Raw genomic sequence first — 18,432 nt, forward strand, 5'->3', positions numbered from 1 at the left:
ACCTGTTTCCGGCATTAAGTAGTACTTAGTATTCTCCGCGATTCCGCATGATGAATTTTGCTGCAGCCTTGGCGAGAAGAACACCAAGGATTTTTAGGGATGTTTAAAGCTTACTGCCCTGAGATGGGATGTGATGAGTTGGATGAACTGAATTCTACCTACGGAGTACTCTGCAGAATCTATCTAAGGAGGAGCAGGCTGATCTACTGAGGCGCGCAGGCGGTCACGTGACTCTAAGAATCACGTGCTACTGAGATAAAGATTTTGGCTCTACACGTACAGCCAATTGCCAACAGGATGTTCGTTGAATAGCGGCGAGCTGAAGTTAATAGCTTGAGAATGTGGTAGGAACGGAGGTATCGGCTCTAAAAGTGGTGGGATGGGGGGCTGGTGCACAAGTAAGTCGGCCATGTGAAAAGACAAAAAAGACGTGCTGACGGAAGAGATCGAGGAAGCAGCGGGCTCTTCATATCCGGGCCAAGCGGCGAGGGGCCGCGCACATCGCCCATGGTCACATATCTATGACATTTAGCACAATCTTCGCTGGCCTTATTCCGGGATCTGATCCAAGACAACTTGCTGCGCCAGTCTTGAGCTATGCGAGCGATTTGACGCAACTCAACTTCCTTCAGACCATAGAAACATTGGTTGGCATAGGTCAGTGAGATGAGAATGCAAGGGTTGACCATAGCTAGAATGTAGGGATGAAGTCTGGTAGGTAGTGACATGAAATTGACTTTGCTTGACTTCTTTTCCATCGAGGCTGAGCTGTCCCTTCCACGAAGATGGTTTGGCCATGATCTAACTTTAGGAGAACGGAGTTCCATGTTGAAATGAGGGCCCTTTTGAAATGGTGATGTTGGATGGAGAAAGGAGAAAGCACAATTGGGATTGTGGGGGGTGAGACTGAATAGTGATGGTACTATTGGTGCTTAGATTTCGAGGATATTGAAACAACTTCGTAAACCAGTAAACTCGGATACGGTGGAGATAAGTTAACACTGGAAGTCGGTCGAGGCCGAAATTTCCTAGAGCCCTATCGTGTTAAGTGTGTTGGCCCATAGCAAGAATAAGTTAATCGAGTAAGAAGTTTTCGCAACGTCAAAGCTGAACTTTGAAGGCAATTGAGCTTTCGCTCTTTGGAGAGCCTGTGTTCATTTCCAGAAGAACGACGTCTTCCCAAGATGGGACGTTTATATGCAAATCCTGATGCATTCCTGTATAGGCTCTCACCTTGAAATCTCAGATGAGAACGAATTCAATGGACAAGATAAGAGAAAGCGGAAGGTATATCTGGAAGGCTAGCTACGTTATATTCGCCTGGGGTCTTTCTTGACAGCTATTCTGTTTGCCGAGCTTCGGGACCATACCACAGCGTAGAAGGCGTAAAAGTTTTGTGAGGTACATCTGAAGTAACAAAGCTGGCGAGTATTCGGGACGAATGAATGTGATAATACAGGACTTCAAGCTCACTGCTATCGGCTTTCAGGGATGTAGAACTGGCACTTAGTTATAAGGAAACCCCCCAGGTCAGCCAGCCAGCGAAGGAATATCGCAGAGGGTAACGGAATGATGGAAGCTCAATATCTTGCGGGACAATGGGAGTAGAAGTCAATAAGACGTCCAATAGAAATCATCTTAAAGGGCATGATAACACCGAAGGTCGTCACGCCAATCCCCCTTACAAGAAGAAGGGACTGCTAACTGCGAGGCTAGGTAGTCTTGCTGAAATACTCAAAGATGATAGAATCGATCGCAAGTGGGATGGAAATATGGCATTTACTTCAACGACATATTCTTCCCTAACATGCCCACTTCGAAGTAGCAGCAATCGTCTGAAACCCGTGATAGCGACTGCCACAACCTACCACGGAGAATACGGCACTTTGAAATCCAGGGACAGAGAATTTCATGAGCACATATTATCGTTGGCGTTCCTGTTTTTCGTGGTCCCATGGATAGGGAGTCTATGTGTGAGGAGAAAAGTCGCTTGATGAGCAGAGACAGTAATGAAGTCCGGGGAAAGCAGCTGCGCATGGTTGACACCTTCTGACGTTTGACATGACCGAAAAGAGCGCCTTCGTCCTAAGGAGCGGAACCGGAGGACTGCAGTCGATTGGCTTCGGCGGACATGCCCCGCATGCCAGCAGCAAGGATGTCAAACGTCTTCGAAGGAACAAAATATTGCTAAGGACGCGCAGTTCGGTCTGAGAAAAGTTCGACCAGGATTTGGTCTTTTCAAATTAAGGGTCCATGAACTCAGAGCGCGGGACTTTCAGAGCATGACCATGCCTGGCCGGATTCATTTCATGCATAGGCAAGGATGATGGCTCGTATTTGAGCCGAGATCCTTTGGCTTCGGCTTCTTCTGAACACATGCGCAGAACAGTCGAGACACGGGGGGATCAGAGATAATGTTTAAGGCCGTGGCATGAGACAAGCAGGTCAGTTATTCAATGGAGAATCCGAAAATAGATCTTGTCTTTTGCCTTCTCTCTTCAAGCTGCGAAGAGACATTCCTGCTTGGCAGGGTCTGGAAGCCTGGGCTCGGAGGCGCAGCTAAGCTTTACAGCCCCTGTCTATCAAACAGCGATTGGGAAGGTTGATGGATAGTCGAGTACGTAGTACGTGTACGGAGTCGTGCGTCAAAAGTCATCGATGTACGCTAAAATAGAGTGCCACTAGCCCAGCTTTTAACGCCATGTAAAAATTGTGCTATAAGGGTGAAACCTTAGAGCTGCTGCCACGACCTTCTTCTGCTAGAGACTCATAGGGTCCTCGTTATGCCATCTGACGTGGCTTACAGGCCTATGCCAGTTAGCTTCAGCCACCCTCTGACCACGTCTACACCCCTATCACGTACTGATAATACGCTGGTACAGGAAAGGCTAGCTCTTACTGATCCTGGTTAGCGTACATTGATAACTTTTGATGCACGACTCCCGTAGAGCATGGTCCTTCAGGTTTTCGTCAAGGATGGATCAAGACTTGTGTCCCAGCTGGTACTACGTGGGGTGTTGCCCGCTGTAGGAGACAGATACTTTGCATCGGGCATTCTTTGGTGTCGCCACAGCCGGAGCATGCATCACTTGAGCCGACCACTGTTCATCCGACGGCTTAACTCTGCTCCATCCTCCACATAGTGTCTCAGAGAACTCGACATTCGCTTAGCTTGGTAGGTACTTCCTAAGTTCCAGGCAAAATTCAGCTTGCGGCATGCACGTTGGTGGGCGGAGACTCGGATGTGAATTGTACAACGTTCGGTGCAGCAGTGCCTATCAAAAGCCCTCTTTCTACCGCCAGAGTGCTGAGACAACTGTGGCTGGCTTTGACCACGATCATGGCCATGACCATCGATCATAGACGTCCGGAACTTGTTGCGGCAAGGTACTTTGCAGATTATCTAGATGACATTTGAAAAGCTGTTCCCTGCGCTTCGAGTAAAGGCTCCGGCTTGAAAGGGAAGAAATAGTGGCAATTTTGTATGGCAGGTAAATGCCAAGTATGCAACTCAGTGGTCGGAGCCATTAGACGTTCTATTGTAGTTGCCTGCTCGTTCCAAACCTACTAGTCCTGCGAGCCGATAGCCAAATGACTGTGAAAGACTTATGCTATGAATTTTTTCAACGTCAGAGTCAGATAGGAATTAAGCTGGGTGGTGCACTGTGCAATATGCGGGAAAGATGACATAGGCATTGCTTTTGTTCCATTTCGTGGCGGCGAGCAATTCTGTCTCGCAAGCAAAGGTTACTTGTGTGCATTTGTTGACTCAGCATCGTAGACTTCTCTTTCATCAGCTGCGGAGGACAGTGCTCTTTAGCTGGATGATGCAGTATCCAACGCTTCACCAAAGAGCGTGATATCCCAATATCGGACTAGGTAACCTTGTGGAATCTGATAGTAATTCTCCGGAACCTGTACATTACAATGCATTCGCTCGCGCTTTCCACTGTCGAAGGGCAGAATTGTGCCTCACAAACGGCCGCCCATGTACTGCATTTTCCGAAACGCTCAACGCTCACTGCCATGTTGACTGTAAAGTAGCTCAAATAAACAAATCCTGCTGTGTTCTAGCACTTTCTTCCTGTCGCGACCACAGAAAGTATGGTGACGGAAGGCCGTGTTGCTTGGCGCTACATTCCACCCTCAAGAGACATTCCTATCACCTGCGTATTCGCTATAGCAGTCAACCAGGATTTCTTCGATGCAGCGCAAGTCTCGAAGAAGGTTGAAAATGATGAGATCCGCTATCATCTTCTCGAACCTGTCCTACATTTGGTGAACCCGCATACCATTCACGAGAGAATCCTTCCGTGCCTGAGTCAACCATTTGTGTATTCTGCTGTGGGTAGCCGTTCCATTGCGAAAATGCGAATCCTGCTTGGTGGGCCACGCCTCCCTGATGCTCAAGTGAATCGATCTCCATCGACGAATGTGGTACATAGGAAGATGTGTCGTGAGCCGCCTGATTGTAGAGGGGATGAGTGGCGACGCCTGGCGTCACAGCTATTCGGTCAGCTGGGTGGGGAGACTGCTGAAGGAATCTAGCCTGATATTGTGGAGGCAGCTCCTCAGGAGTAACCAGTGACATTGATCGCATTGGCGCAGGTGGAGGATGCCTGTTGCGATCATCCCTCGCACCATGAGGGAAAAGGGCTTCCCTACTGCCTTGTGAAGAAGGCGTCATGGACATGGACGACGAATTCATGGATAATAGTGACGGAGGGTAAGTACCGGTCAGAGGCGAGCCACTCTGCCTCCATAACGAGCCTGAAGCTTCTCCGGAGAGGGATCTGTCAATGCCTAGACTCTGTGGTGAGTGACTCATAAAGGATGAATGTTCCCAGGGAGACGATGTAGCGAAGCCTTGAGGGAAGTCATAAGGGAGTCCAGACATGGGAGCTATGGAAATGTGAGTCATGATCTGTGCAAGTGATGGGCACTTACTTCGCTCTGGAGGCGACAAAGTTGAGGCTGAATACGGGTCGAAAGTTTGATTATCGTGATTGGTCTGTAGTGGATGAGGTTGCAACTGATGATAACTCTCCACCTGCTCTACCATCTGGCTTCCTGCGTGATGGGCTGGTGAAGAAGCAGCGGAGGTCTCTGCGCCGTTCGATGAGGAAATTTCAGCTTTTGATCCTGATCGAGCTGTCTTATCTGGTGGGGGCTGTTGATCCACGGGATAGAAATTGCATTCCTTCTTGAGCCGGATACAGTTCGAACATCTTCCCTGCGGGTCCCCGGGAGCCAGAAGGCACCTAATTTTGCGTCTACGACAGTGACCTATATTCCAAAGTCAGCCACAGACCTGACAAGTGCCCTTGGCAGCAACGGAGCGGGAATTTTGGGAGGCACACTGACCACAAGCGACTGACGTTCTGTGATATCCTAGTTTATTCCTCCTTTTGTCTGACATAGACATACTTGATCCTTCACCGCTCTCCATTGCACGCACATTGGGACTAGATGCAGACCGTTTGATGACGGTAGAAGTGGTCCCCCGCTTTGAAGACCCCCTTCGACGCGCTATTGACGGCGAATTTATCGGCTGCCCCTTTGACATTAGGATGCGGGTTTGGGTACCGCCGGTGTCGAGAGATGCAGGGGTTACAGGGTTTGGGGTTCCTTCATTAACCGGCAACGTGGAATGCGGTTCCATGACAGAACAACCAGGAGGAGCGGGTATTCAATGCTCTAACGCTAACTGCGTCCTGACATCTTTGACAATGCGATAGTCATCCTGCATGGTTTAAAGGGCTGAGACGACAACGGTTTCTGACTCGGGTATCCTTTTGGTGCGATCTCGGCGTCGGCTTTAAATGTCAGGTGAGGATAATATGGGGTGAGACCGTTTCAATGCGACACGTGGCACCAGGTGACCGTACTTGGAACAGGGCACAGAGTATGGTAGTTTAAGTAAATACTCTGTTCAAATATTACTGCCAGAACCGCCAAATCCGTCGCTGTAGGAGAGACCCCAATCTGGGGTGGTTTAAACAGTTAGTGTTAGAAATTGTGGATCGCAAAAATCACAGCAACTCTCCATTCTCAAGCACAAAAATGTCTGGAAATGTTGCGATACAATCAGTTATATCAATTTGAGCCTGTATATGACGACGGAGGTTGGCCGTCACTGTCCGGCAGGGGCCTATTCGGGTCGGCGGTCTGAGGATCGGCCAGGTAGTCCGACTTCTGAAACGAGATTGACCTACCAGAAGTCCCATAGATTCATAGCATTTGCTGAGGCCTCAGATGAGCAAGAATGTGATGCCAGAACGTCAAGACTCAAGAGGAATCAAGATAGGATTTCTAGACGGAACTAGTATCCTCTCGTCAATTATTGCTGTTCTGGGTGCTTGGATATTGACTCGTGCGATGCATTCGGATCAGATCAACGCTCGCGACTATAAAGAGATGAGAGTTAATTGAATAAATCTAGGCCGTGATGGTTTCAAGCTTCTGGCCACAATCGTCTAGCTTCTCTCGTCGACGGTTTCACCTCCCAGGTTCGAAGGGCTCGCCTCCCGGAGTGAAGATGATGAAATATGCTTCCCATTGGCAGACCCAGGGGCCAAATGCCCATTATGCGTTAGTGGGGCATAATGGGTCAGGACGGGCATCCTGGGGGTTGGCAATACCCATTTATTGTGGGATTGTAGGAAACGGGCAGCCACGCCATGCATACTAGAGGAAGAGTGAGCCGAGTGTCGGTTCCATTCCTGGTAAATAAGCTTGGCCTACACCAAGTGTGGCTTTGCCCTGCTTATTCCTGGAATCCTTCCCTGTAGATTTTGGGTTTTCTTGACCCGAACCTGATCTGGCAGACCGGTAAATGGTCCATAACGAAGTGGTCAGATTAGATCTTGTGATACTTCTTCACAATACGGTAGTAAATGTATTAATCGGATCTCGTGAGTTCTCGGCCCTATCAAGCTACTGGCGATCACAAACTTAGTACTCCAATGGGATGTCTGGGGCCTGGCTGGCGGATGTCAGCTAGTGAATTCAAAAACTGCACCAAGCCAATCTTGGCCTGAGTGCTTCAATCCCGGTTGTTGGTGTGGCGTTGGCCGCTGAACAATACAACGGCGTCTGGCTTATCGGTGACTGGAAGTAGGTCATTGCCGTCCAAATTAACTACTACAATAACTCTGGTCAAGAGTAATGGAGGCGTTATTCTTGGGGAACATGACGTACAAATTGCCTTTAATACCAGCATTGATCCACCGGCCTGCAGATAGGCTGACCTGCTTTGGACCCATGATCATGTCACGAAGCGGCTCAATCTTTCCATCGTGCAGCAGCGCCCGCACCTATTTGTGGATGAGGATGCCCGCGTTTTCGTTACCACTTTACTACTACGTATGAGTGAAGCCGGAAGTAATGTTAGATCAGCGCTAGTATCTGCACCCGTAAACACGCTCTGTACTGAACAGCTATATCAAATAGAAGTTAGATGTGATCATCCGACTTGTCTGAGTGGCTGTACACAAAACAAGCTCAAGAATGACGAATCACAACACTGTACCACCATAGCAAAACCAACCGCTACTAGTATCAGACTAACGTTACTTCAGGGCTCCATCGTACTATGTACGGAGTAGTACTGGCAGATTGAGGTAGCTCGCACACCGGGGCTTCTGCCTACTTGGTAAGGCCAAGCCAGAGAGCTGGGTGGATGTCAGTTAGCGAAAGCCTGCTCCACAGCTTGTATGATATTCGTGCCCTTAGGCGTCATCGCCTCATTTTCTATCAATTTCCCACAGAACCCTATTAAGAGTCTGATCTGATGCAAATGACTATAAATAATGAGATCGTCCGTCACTCAAGCTACACTTCGTACTATATTAGCAACTTTACTGATATTCGCAAATGATAGATAAAAAGCAGTCATACAATGTCTGGCTTCCCTTGATGCCGTTGGACAATGGAAACGACTCCTGGGTGAGTGTCCTTCGTCCAGGCGACCTTGCCTGGCAATGAAAACCTTCGACACGCCGGGCGAAACACTGAAGTGGGTGGACTTCAGGTAGGACAATAAGCATCCAACGTCCCAGTGCGCCGGTATTTACTTGGCAAGCGCGGATCCACAACTAAGATTTTGGGCCATTTTGACTCTTGGGTGGAAGCGGCGGTAAGATTGTGACACCGAATGGTTGTGTTTCCCACAGGCAGGGTTCTTAGGTAGTGCTTCAGCTAAGTCGCTCAGCCTATCTTGAATCCTTTGGTTACAACTTCTATAAAGCTAAGCTGACGCTATCAATTGGTTTCATGGGTGCAACTCTGCACCCGTGACTTACTCCGGTCCTCTGAGGCTACCCGTATCATCCTAAAAGTTCAGAATTGAGGATGCTTGTGGTGTGTGGTCATTTGTCATAAGGAACCATGTGGGTGCAGATCCTACACGTGGCGCTGACAACTTGCATGCAATACTTAGCTCAGCATTGGTGTAACGATGTTATCGCCTAACATACATTTAATATTAGTTACAGCGCCAGCCTAGTCAATAAAGAAGCCCAGTAGCATCGTCAAGCCTGCCTTCTGTTGGACACTTGAGTCAACGGACCATTGTGCTTGTACAAGGTGACGCTTCCACAATCCTAATCATCCTTGGTTATGGGAGAATGCCACCTTGCTGAAGAAGTGCGACTGTTTCTCTCCGCCAAACCTCCTACGTCTGACAATGGCTTTGGTTAGGGGATGAATCCTGCATTCGGAGATCTCCACTTGGGAGGTAAGGAAGACTCCTTCATGTTGGTTGGAGCGCTAGGAAGTGAGCTCAAAGTGAAGAGAGGATCTAATTCGTACATTGTACTGAGACCGATGTTGCAGTACGAGTCGTGAGTCGTGAGCAAATAATCGTTGCAGACCATCGCCAGACCATCGCCAGACCATCGCCAGACCCTGCAGCTCTCCGTTAAGTCCCACTACTACAGTATCGAGCTGAAGTATTTCTAGCACGGCGCTAGTATTTGTCTCCCAAAACAGCTACTTTACGTGACTACTAAGCTGACCATGAGTTAGCTGTACTGAAACAAGTCACTTCAGTGGATACTGACAAGAGAAGCTTCGAAAAAGCGTGGTGACAACGTAAGTGTTACTAGTCGTTCTTAGCAACGTGCTAGGAATACTTCTGCCTCCTACCTTAGTAGACCTTTGCATCTAACTAGGGACGATTGGCCTTTGACCGCCCCATCATGCTGTAAGCGAGCCTGTCGATCTGTGAAGACAGCTTAGTCCGTCTTAGTCATGCAATCAACGTCTTCGGATATCGAGAAAATGGGTTGGATGGTTGGGGCCATATCCATGCTTGCACCAATCGTGGCCGTTGTTGCAAGCCACTACCTCGTGCGAATTGGTTGGTTTCTATTGCTCATATTGTGGCGTTCGAGCACGGGGATAAACATCCTAATATGTATGTAGTGGCATGAGACACGTGCAAGATAGCACGTCCACGTCTGGTATAGGCAGGTGGTGGTAAGGGGCAGCAGGAATATGGTGCTTGGTTTTATCAAGACGTCTTGAGAAGGGTCGTGATTGCAGGGGAGGCCGAGGTCCATTAACAGAATTAGTGTCGCTCTTCTGCACCCAAAGTATGTGCCAAGGGCAACACCAATCAAGTTCTTAGCAGGAAGAAGCGCTCTGAAAGCTTTGTCTAAATTACTATCAATGTGGCAATCGCCCTTTGACGGTCTTAATAATAACGAACCATTGGCTAGTTTGCTAAGAACCAATAACACGTCATTTGGAGCCCTTGTCTGGCAAGGAGTCACCCACCGGTTGCATTGCTTACAGGAAGCTTCGCCTTTAAAGCGCTTTCAGTCTTCTAGTTACTTTGACCAAGTTTGTATGAAAGAGCTACATATTATAAGCTATTCTTGGTTGGACAGCTCCCTGGTGCCAAACCCAGAATTCAATTTTCAAGGAAATCCTGCTCATGTTGAGGCCTCTGCTTTCCTCCCCATGAACTAGACCCGCCATCGCTGGCGTAAATTCTGACATTTTTCTCATTGGTTGTTGCAAACGCGATGACGAATAAGAGCTTATGATTGGCAGATTAACGCACGGCTCGGTGAATCGTGCCCAATCAGTGCTGCAGTCGAAAACAAGCCTGTGTTGGAATTGGCCATACGTGTACTCCGAGAAAAGGGACACATCAACCACTCCGTCAAAAGGACAGCGCTGATGGGTTTCGAACCACACTTAATTGATGTACCCCTCACTGACTCTCCGTACAGCCAAATCCTTGGCATCATGTAACTGCCTGCGCGGCCTACTAAGTAGTAGTAGATTAGCCTGCTTTTCCTTCTTAGATAGATTCTGCAGAGGATAGATAGAATCCATTTCATCCACTTCATCAGTCTGAACCTGTAAGCCAAAGGTGATCTAGCAAGCATCTTTAACGAGCTTAAGGTTGAGATGGGTGTCTGTCATTCATTAAGACCAATTTCAATATTTGCGCCACTGAGTTTCAGCCACCAATGGTCAGAATTTACGCCAGAAAGGTGGATAGGGGGTCGACGTACGTGTACCAAGCTGGTGAAAACATGCCGGACTGAGCTCTCGGCCTCTCTGGTTGGAGACCCAAATCACGCTCTGCGGAAGTGTATGGTGGAATGAGGGTCCAAGCCGGGCAGACTGTTGAAGTCCACTTTCAAAATCTTAGACTCTGGTGGAAGGTATTGGAAGAAGGAGGCGAGTACTTCCGTTGATTTGATTGCTCGAAGTGGATGCTCTGTCTCATCATCGCCTCGGAGTGATGCATTCACGAGATAAATGTAAATCTCTTTCACTCCCAATGTAGTAGTCTTCAGTGCCAGTCTGCAGTGGGAATCACATACAGAGCATATTCGAATCCCGCTTCCACAAAAAGTGACCTTTTCTAGATAGTTACCAAACTAGATTCTACCAAACCCACCATTTACTAAGCAGCCATGTTGAAATTCTGGAGATCTACCTTGCAGCAGCGTCGAACTGGTGGGGCACTAATGATCCCTTCCGCCACCATTCATTGATTTTGTTCTCTACTTTGGGTCAAGGGATGGATGCTTACTGGATGGATTGGCAAGACATTGATCCGTAGCAGAAAGAACACAACTTCACACAATAAAAGCCAGGAAACTGTCATGTATGCCTAGCACTGGATTGATCTAACTAGACTTTTGCTAAAGCTCTGGAAGATCCATCAGGATAGGCATGATGATGGTGTCAGAGCAGCACCTGACAATATCGTCAATTTATTTCCATGTTGTGAATCATTATCTCCTCATCCCTGATCACCTGCAAACCGAAGACACTGCAAGACTGGAAAGTTGAAACCATGTAATTGGCGTCATCAACGCGATGGGTTAGGACCTTTGCGTGCGTGAAGGATCATGAGAGCCAGGAACACCTATTTCTTCGTGTTGGTAGACTCGGAAATTTTGTTCGCAGCATCTATCAAGTGATGATCAGCTTGGTTCAACAAGAATAAAAGATAGCTGCTTACCAGTAGCAGCCTTGCTAGCAGAATCAATGAGGTCTGAGGCAGTGTTGGTTACTGACTGTAGGATACCTTTGCCCTCTTTCTGAGCTGACTCAGTGTTGCGAGAGGTGCTATCGGATGCGGACTGAGCGACGTCCTTGCCTTGTTGCTGAGCAGACTCGGCAGTGCCTGAGGCTTTATCAGATGCAGACTCGGCAGTACCAGAGGCTTTATCAGATGCAGACTGAGCGACGTCTTTGCCTTGTTGCTGAGCAGACTCGGTAGTGCCTGATGCTTTGTCAGATGCAGACTGAGCGACGTCCTTGCCTTGTTGCTGAGCAGACTCGGCAGTTCCTGATGCTTTGTCGGATGCAGACTCAGCAGTACCAGATGCTTTATCAGATGCAGACTGAGCGACATCCTTGCCTTGTTGCTGAGCAGATTCAGCTTTGTCAGATGCAGACTGAGCGACATCTTTCCCTTGCTGCTGAGCGGATTCGGCAGCCCCAGAGGCTTTGTCGGATGCAGACTGAGCGACATCTTTCCCTTGCTGCTGAGCAGATTCGGCGGCACCAGAGGCTTTGTCGGATGCAGACTGAGCGACATCCTTGCCTTGTTGCTGAGCGGATTCGGCTTTATCAGATGCAGACTGAGCGACATCTTTCCCTTGCTGCTGAGCGGACTCGGCGGCGTCAGAGGCTTTGTCGGATGCAGACTGAGCGACATCCTTGCCTTGTTGCTGAGCGGATTCGGCTTTATCAGATGCAGACTGAGCGACATCTTTCCCTTGCTGCTGAGCGGACTCGGCGGCGTCAGAGGCTTTGTCGGATGCAGACTGAGCGACATCCTTGCCTTGTTGCTGAGCGGATTCGGCTTTATCAGATGCAGACTGAGCGACATCTTTCCCTTGCTGCTGAGCGGACTCGGCGGCGTCAGAGGCTTTGTCGGATGCAGACTGAGCGACATCCTTGCCTTGTTGCTGAGCGGATTCGGCTTTATCAGATGCAGACTGAGCGACATCTTTCCCTTGCTGCTGAGCGGACTCGGCGGCGTCAGAGGCTTTGTCGGATGCAGACTGAGCGACATCTTTCCCTTGCTGCTGAGCGGACTCGGCGGCGTCAGAGGCTTTGTTGGATGCGGACTGAGCTATATCTCTGGCCTGCTTCTGAGCGGACTCGGCGGCGCTAGAGGCTTTATCAGATGCAGACTGAGCTAGGTCCTTGCCCTGATTCTGAGCGGACTCAGCAGTGTTTGAGACAGTGTCGGATGCAGACTGCGCTAGGTCCTTGCCCTGATTCTGAGCTGATTCGGCAGTGCTTAAGACAGTGTCGGATGCAGACTGAGCTAGGTCCTTGCCCTGTTTCTGAGCTGACTCAGCGGTTCCAGAGACGGTGTCGGTCATTGACTGAGCCAGGCCCTTGCCTTCTTCCTGAGCGGAGTCGGCATTGCTACGGGTTGTATCAGATAGCTCCTGAGTGGCTGACTTGCTATCACCTAATCAGATGGAGGGTTAGACAAGGTGAGAAGTGAGGCAACTGTAAAGGAAATGTACTTGGCTGGACCGAAGAAATGCCCTTGTCGGCTGTGGATGAGGCAGATTCAGTGGCTTTGTCGACAGATGACTTCTGCGAGTCGGGTGTGGCTTTCTCCTTGGCTTCTGTAAAGTAAAAGTCAGTGGGTGAACTGAGATCTGTAGATGGCAATAAACCTTACGGTCGGTGATGTTCTTTCGGCCGGTGTCAGACATGATGAAGAGGATAGTTTGGGTATGAGTTTGACTGCTTGGAGATTTCAACTGCTTCTGGTGAGAAGTTGACTTGTCAAGGTGGAGGGATATGAAAAAGTTTTGTGGAAGGAGAATCAAGGAAGTAGAAAGTGTTAAATAGCGGGTCATGCAGACATGCAGACGTGTTATCACTCTTGCCTGGCATGATCATGAGCGATGCAGCCCAAGTGTGATGTCATTGTTTGCAAATTTCTGACTTTCACATGTTGCTAATTTAACCTAAATTGTACTAGCGATATGGGAAGAAGGTCACATGATGTGGAGATCACCGTAGATGGCACATTACGTGAGATGGTATCTCCAATATATTCCCGTCACAAGTATCTCATGCAATTTGACATCATAATTCGATCCTCCAGAAACAGCATCTGCTCTTCAACTAGCTACAACACATCGACGTTGATACTAGAGAGGTGGTAGCCATCTCCCTCGTTCTCTCAATGGGGCTTGAGCGAAACCATGGAGAATCGGTAGAGCATTCGTTTGAGAGCGTTGATAGCCGCCACCGCCACCGTTGCCTTGGTTCTTTGTGCCAGTACCGGCGTGGAGGTCTTTGCAGCCTTTTGAGGATGTGGTTTCAAGCCGTGCTGGGTTCATGGCCAGTTGACTTAATCCAGATCAACAGGTTGAAAGGGGCGAGCAGCGGGTGCGCACCAGAGAAGGCTGTACTGCAAGACCGTTGCTACCCCGGATCTTGCTCCTGCCTCGACCACTCCCCCACTTCAACTCATCAGCCTCTCTGTGTCTCTGGGCCAGTCCGGTCATATCAATACTTAAATTTATTATCTTTCAATCCGTGAGCGATAATCCCATCTCATTTGGTGCTACATTCGCCATCATCCCGCCCCTTGCGATGGTACAGTTGAAGCTACCACAACGCAGCTCATACATCAGGTGCTAACCTTATCCTTGGCGACGTGCAAAGTGTCTTTCATGTTACCAATGCCTTATCTGGACAATTTGTCACACAAGTCTTTTTCTTGGCCTCTGCTCAACCAAGGCCGCTCGGTATGTTGAAAATAGTTGCTACCGACAGTCGTCGTCTTCTACTCTAAGATCACAGGCTGAAATTCTTGCATTTTACTTGTTCAAAGGTTGACGCGAATACCTTGCGGAAGCACAACACTTGGCCAAAGTTGCCGCGTCCAAATCATACAAACATTCTCGAGACAGCGATATCTAATCGCGTACCCAATTGATTGTGTCTTATTTCGGCGTGAGAGTTGGATCAGGTTCTGGTTTGCCTGTGTCTCTTCTGCAAAGCCGTTGATTCTTTCAAGGCTGCTTTTGAGCAGTCTTTCCCGGAACACATCAAAGCCAGCCCCCACCGTTTGAAGCTAGTTCAAACTTCTTGTGCAGAACGGTGGTTGTGATCCGAAAGGCTGAGCAGCTTGGTCGTTCTTCTCATACCCAACGAACATCTATCAGGTTCTCGGATTCTGAATAGCACGTTTCTAAATATGGATTCTTCTGAACCTGAGGTTGTAGCCAAGGGCGACTTGCCATATGTCAACAAAGACTTACCCTTGACTTTCTTTGGTGTCAAGCATACGAAATGGACGAAAAAGGATCTAGTTGAAATGATCGAGACTCTTGGTGGGAACGCCTCCACCAACACCACGAAACTGGAGCTCTATGAGACGGTCCACCTCCGCTACAACCCAGGGAGAATTTTGCAAAGGACAATTAATGCTTTGGAGGTGCTAGCTCAAGCTGTGGCTGGACAGAACTGGAGGTCGCAAGCACTTGTGCAGGAAGCGGTGCAAGATGCGACAAGGGAGAGAGCCGATTTAGCAAGGAAAAAGAGGGGTGCAGCAAGGCTGAGGGTTGGAACAGAACCAGCTTACGAGCCTGCGCCCGTTCCCCAGGGGAGGAAGAATGAGGGCGGAAGCTATCTAGCTTATAAATGGGACCAGGATGAGGAATCGGAGGAAGGGGAAGGGGACCCTGTTCGACCACGGCGAGCGCAGCCTCCCGCCACTCAAAAAGGCATCAATCGGCGGAAAAGAGCAGCCGACAGCGACCTGCCAGACTCCTCCGATGTGGAGATTGTTAAAGTGGTAAGAAAGAGGGCAGGTGTCGGTGTGGACAGCAAAGATGGAGAAGCGGATAAGGGCAGCCGTCGTAAGAGACAGGCTGAGTCGACCTTTGCTAACGGCAGAGCCAAGAGGCAAAAGGTGCACAACAATCTAGGACTGGAGGGCAGAGCGCAGGGACCCCCTCCCGTGGCATTCGGCACATCTATAGCCATCAGAGACAACATCGCTTTTGGTGTTGGCCTCCAACCTGTCAACTACGAGCTATCTGGGGAGAGGCCATCCTGCCAGGTCTGTTCTGATGACTTAGACCCATTGCTCCAGTTCCAGGTCAGTGTCGCCTCTGACTGCAATCATGCACCAGAGATCTGCCTTGCTTGCTGGGAACAGCACATTGCCGCACAAGCAGACACAAAAAGCTGGGATTCTATCTCATGTCCTCACGCCGGCTGTGGTGTTGTATTGGACCACGGTGATATGCAGCGATTTGCACCATCAGACATTTTTCGCCGATATGACAAGTGGCAGATGAACAAAACGCTACAGAGTGCCCCTGATTACCGTCTATGTGCACATGAAGGCTGTAAGAGCGGGGGTTTCGTGGAAGAAGACGACCTGGCCTCCGAGTACATAACATGTGCAGACTGTCAACGGAACACTTGTCTCGGCTGCAATCTCATCCACCACCATGGCCAAACCTGCGAAGAGTACCGTGTCTGGCTAGCAGATGCTCCCAAACGGGCAGAGGCGGATAAGGCAGAAAAAGCTCGAATGGAGAAATTGAAACGCGCCGAAGAAAAGTCTGCGAAGTACCTTGATAAGAAAGCAAAGACTTGCCCGAATGCCAAATGTGGTGCAGTAATCCAGAAGACAAGTGGTTGTGATCATATGACATGTCGCGCATGCCGACACGAGTTCTGCTGGATCTGCCTTGCTGACTATAAGACCATTCTGCGAGAAGGAAATCAACGGCATGCAGCAAAGTGCAACTATTACTCGGGTGGCATTCCAGGTCACTGATGATTCAAGTGTCAAGGTCGGAAATAGTGGCGTCCGCGGAAGATGCACCATTGAGTATCAGTGGGCTGGCAGATGGAGGTAGATCGTTGGGTGAACGACCTACCATCACGAAATTAATGACTAGGTAAGTCTAGGAAGGTAAAGTACCAGACTGAGGGTGTGAAGACTGGAAGAGGGAATGGGGCACTAGCTCCGCGAGAGGCTACCCATGGGATCAGCTTACGTTTGGACTCGGTCTGGCAACATATTTTGCAATGCATGAAGAGCTAGGACGTCATCATCTGAGCATTGAATGGGCTGAAAGACCCAGGTGTCAAGCTTAACATGGAGATCTTCACATCAGGCTACTCTACACAATGTATAGCAGAGACACAAAGTTGTCACCTGCCTTGAGCTGTTAGCACAACCTCCTCGTCTCAAACCTAACTGCAGGCTCTTCCTAGTCAAAGAACACTGTAGTCCATGATTACCAGGGGTAACTACCTTGCCTTCTTCTCAGTCTTCCTCCGCTATCCTGAGATCTCCCAGCTCACTCGAGCGAGAGCCGTAGAGTGTAGTCTTTACCCCTGTAAGAGCCATGTCCTCGACTTTCTAGAATGTTTATCATCTCCCACAATGGACATCCATCGCAGCCGTCACTGTCATCCAGCTATAAGAAATTTCCAAGCCGTCCTCAGCTTCTAGCACTAACCATATAATCTAGAGGAGGAAGGGATAGCTGAGCCTACCACCCCTCCACCAACTCGATCAGGCACCTCATCCTTAAAACAGTCCCCGGCAACCTCCGAACCGGCACTCTCACCGTCTTCCTCTGACCTAAACAGTTGCCCCCCCCCCAACGTCCCACGCGTAGTAATAGCTCATGGGATTTCGTACCGCTTCCGCTCCCTCCTTTTCTCTTTTTGCAACGTTGTGAATATGATCGAGTTATCAGAATTCTCAATGCGGAGATCCGGCGGCGGTGTAGCAATGTAAACTGCTTTGTTGAGAAGCGAGGCAGGCTTGTGGGATTCCGGGATTGCGCATCTCGGATTCATATGCTCGATTGCCCTGGCTGCGAAGCGAGACTCGCTGAGCGTCTTGCTACCTCATAGACAGGGCGGGTGAGGAGGGTTTTTTTGGGGGGGGAATTAGCGGTGGAGGTGCGGGCAGGACCTTGACTTTTCCGATTCTCACTTATTTCCCGAGGCAGTTCTTGCAGACGGTGTGTGCTCGGTGCTCGGTGACGGAAGGTCTTTGATGCAGCGGTTGATGGCGTCTTGCTCCTCAGCTTACGCTCTCTGACCTGCAAACCTGCCACCTGCGTTTTGTAAGCTCAATTCGCGACTCGCATGCTCATCGGCAGATCTTCACCAGACTGAAATGCGTAGGCGTAAACGAATGAAAATGCCGGACTCGGCATTCAAAGCATCCACCGAGCCTGCCTCTCACCATCTTCAAGCCTAAGCAAATGCTAAGCCTCCCTCTCGATCTCATCCGTCCATATCACCTCATAGAATCCAGTGTTATCCCTCAAGACCTCAACGCTAACAAGTCCCCCTGTCAGTCACCGCCGCTGCTGCTCCCCAATCTTTGAAGTCTCTCCGTCACCACCAGCAGCTTCTTTACCTCTACCCTGGCCCTGGCCCTGACCCTGCCTCAGACTCTCCTCCCCCAGCACCTTCGCACTTCCCATGAACAGCGCACCGACATAGCCGCCCAGGAATCGGATATCCTGCGCCTGAACCGCCGTCATACGCACTAGATTCTCTGTATCTGCGAGGTGGGCATTCAACTGCGCGAGCTGGGAGTGGAGGTGTGCGTATTGGCGGGATTTGCTGGACGAGGAGGACATCGAGGAGGGGCCTGTAGTGGGGTTGGTGGTGGTGTGAGGGGTAGGGTTTGAGGTTGCCGCGGCGAAGGCGGACGAGGGTCTGCTGGGGGCTTTGTGAGTTGTTGATGGAGAAGGCATGATGAATGTAGAGCCTTGAGATTCTGCAGAGCGTAGATATCAACCACGAGCTGGGGTGGAGCTGAGGTTGGATATTTGATAGTAAAGGAAGCAGAGGAAGTGATGGTGGCAGATTTTCGTAGAGCAGAGCAGAGCTGAATTGTCATGAGCACAGTCCAGACCTTAGATGAGT

The 18,432-nt window shown here is 49.5% G+C and overlaps 3 protein-coding genes across 3 annotated transcripts; 1 reads left to right on the forward strand and 2 right to left on the reverse strand.

Moving 5' to 3' along the window:
- Positions 1-11,395: 11,395 nt before the first annotated feature.
- EPUS_07581 (uncharacterized protein) lies at positions 11,396-13,214 on the reverse strand (the record flags this gene model as incomplete). The annotated part of the gene is made up of 4 exons (XM_007806417.1): positions 11,396-11,439; positions 11,492-12,961; positions 13,020-13,124; positions 13,181-13,214. The coding sequence occupies 4 exons, from the start codon at positions 13,212-13,214 to the stop codon at positions 11,396-11,398; spliced, it is 1,653 nt and encodes a 550-aa protein (XP_007804608.1).
- Positions 13,215-14,713: 1,499 nt separating this feature from the next.
- On the forward strand, positions 14,714-16,309 carry EPUS_07582 (uncharacterized protein; the record flags this gene model as incomplete). The annotated part of the gene is made up of 1 exon (XM_007806418.1): positions 14,714-16,309. One exon carries the CDS (start codon positions 14,714-14,716, stop codon positions 16,307-16,309), a length of 1,596 nt encoding a protein of 531 aa, XP_007804609.1.
- Positions 16,310-17,855: 1,546 nt separating this feature from the next.
- EPUS_07583 (uncharacterized protein) lies at positions 17,856-18,260 on the reverse strand (the record flags this gene model as incomplete). The annotated part of the gene is made up of 1 exon (XM_007806419.1): positions 17,856-18,260. The coding sequence occupies one exon, from the start codon at positions 18,258-18,260 to the stop codon at positions 17,856-17,858; it is 405 nt and encodes a 134-aa protein (XP_007804610.1).
- Positions 18,261-18,432: the final 172 nt, after the last annotated feature.

Source organism: Endocarpon pusillum (assembly GCF_000464535.1).
Source record: "Endocarpon pusillum Z07020 unplaced genomic scaffold scaffold5444, whole genome shotgun sequence".
NCBI lineage: Eukaryota > Fungi > Ascomycota > Eurotiomycetes > Verrucariales > Verrucariaceae > Endocarpon > Endocarpon pusillum.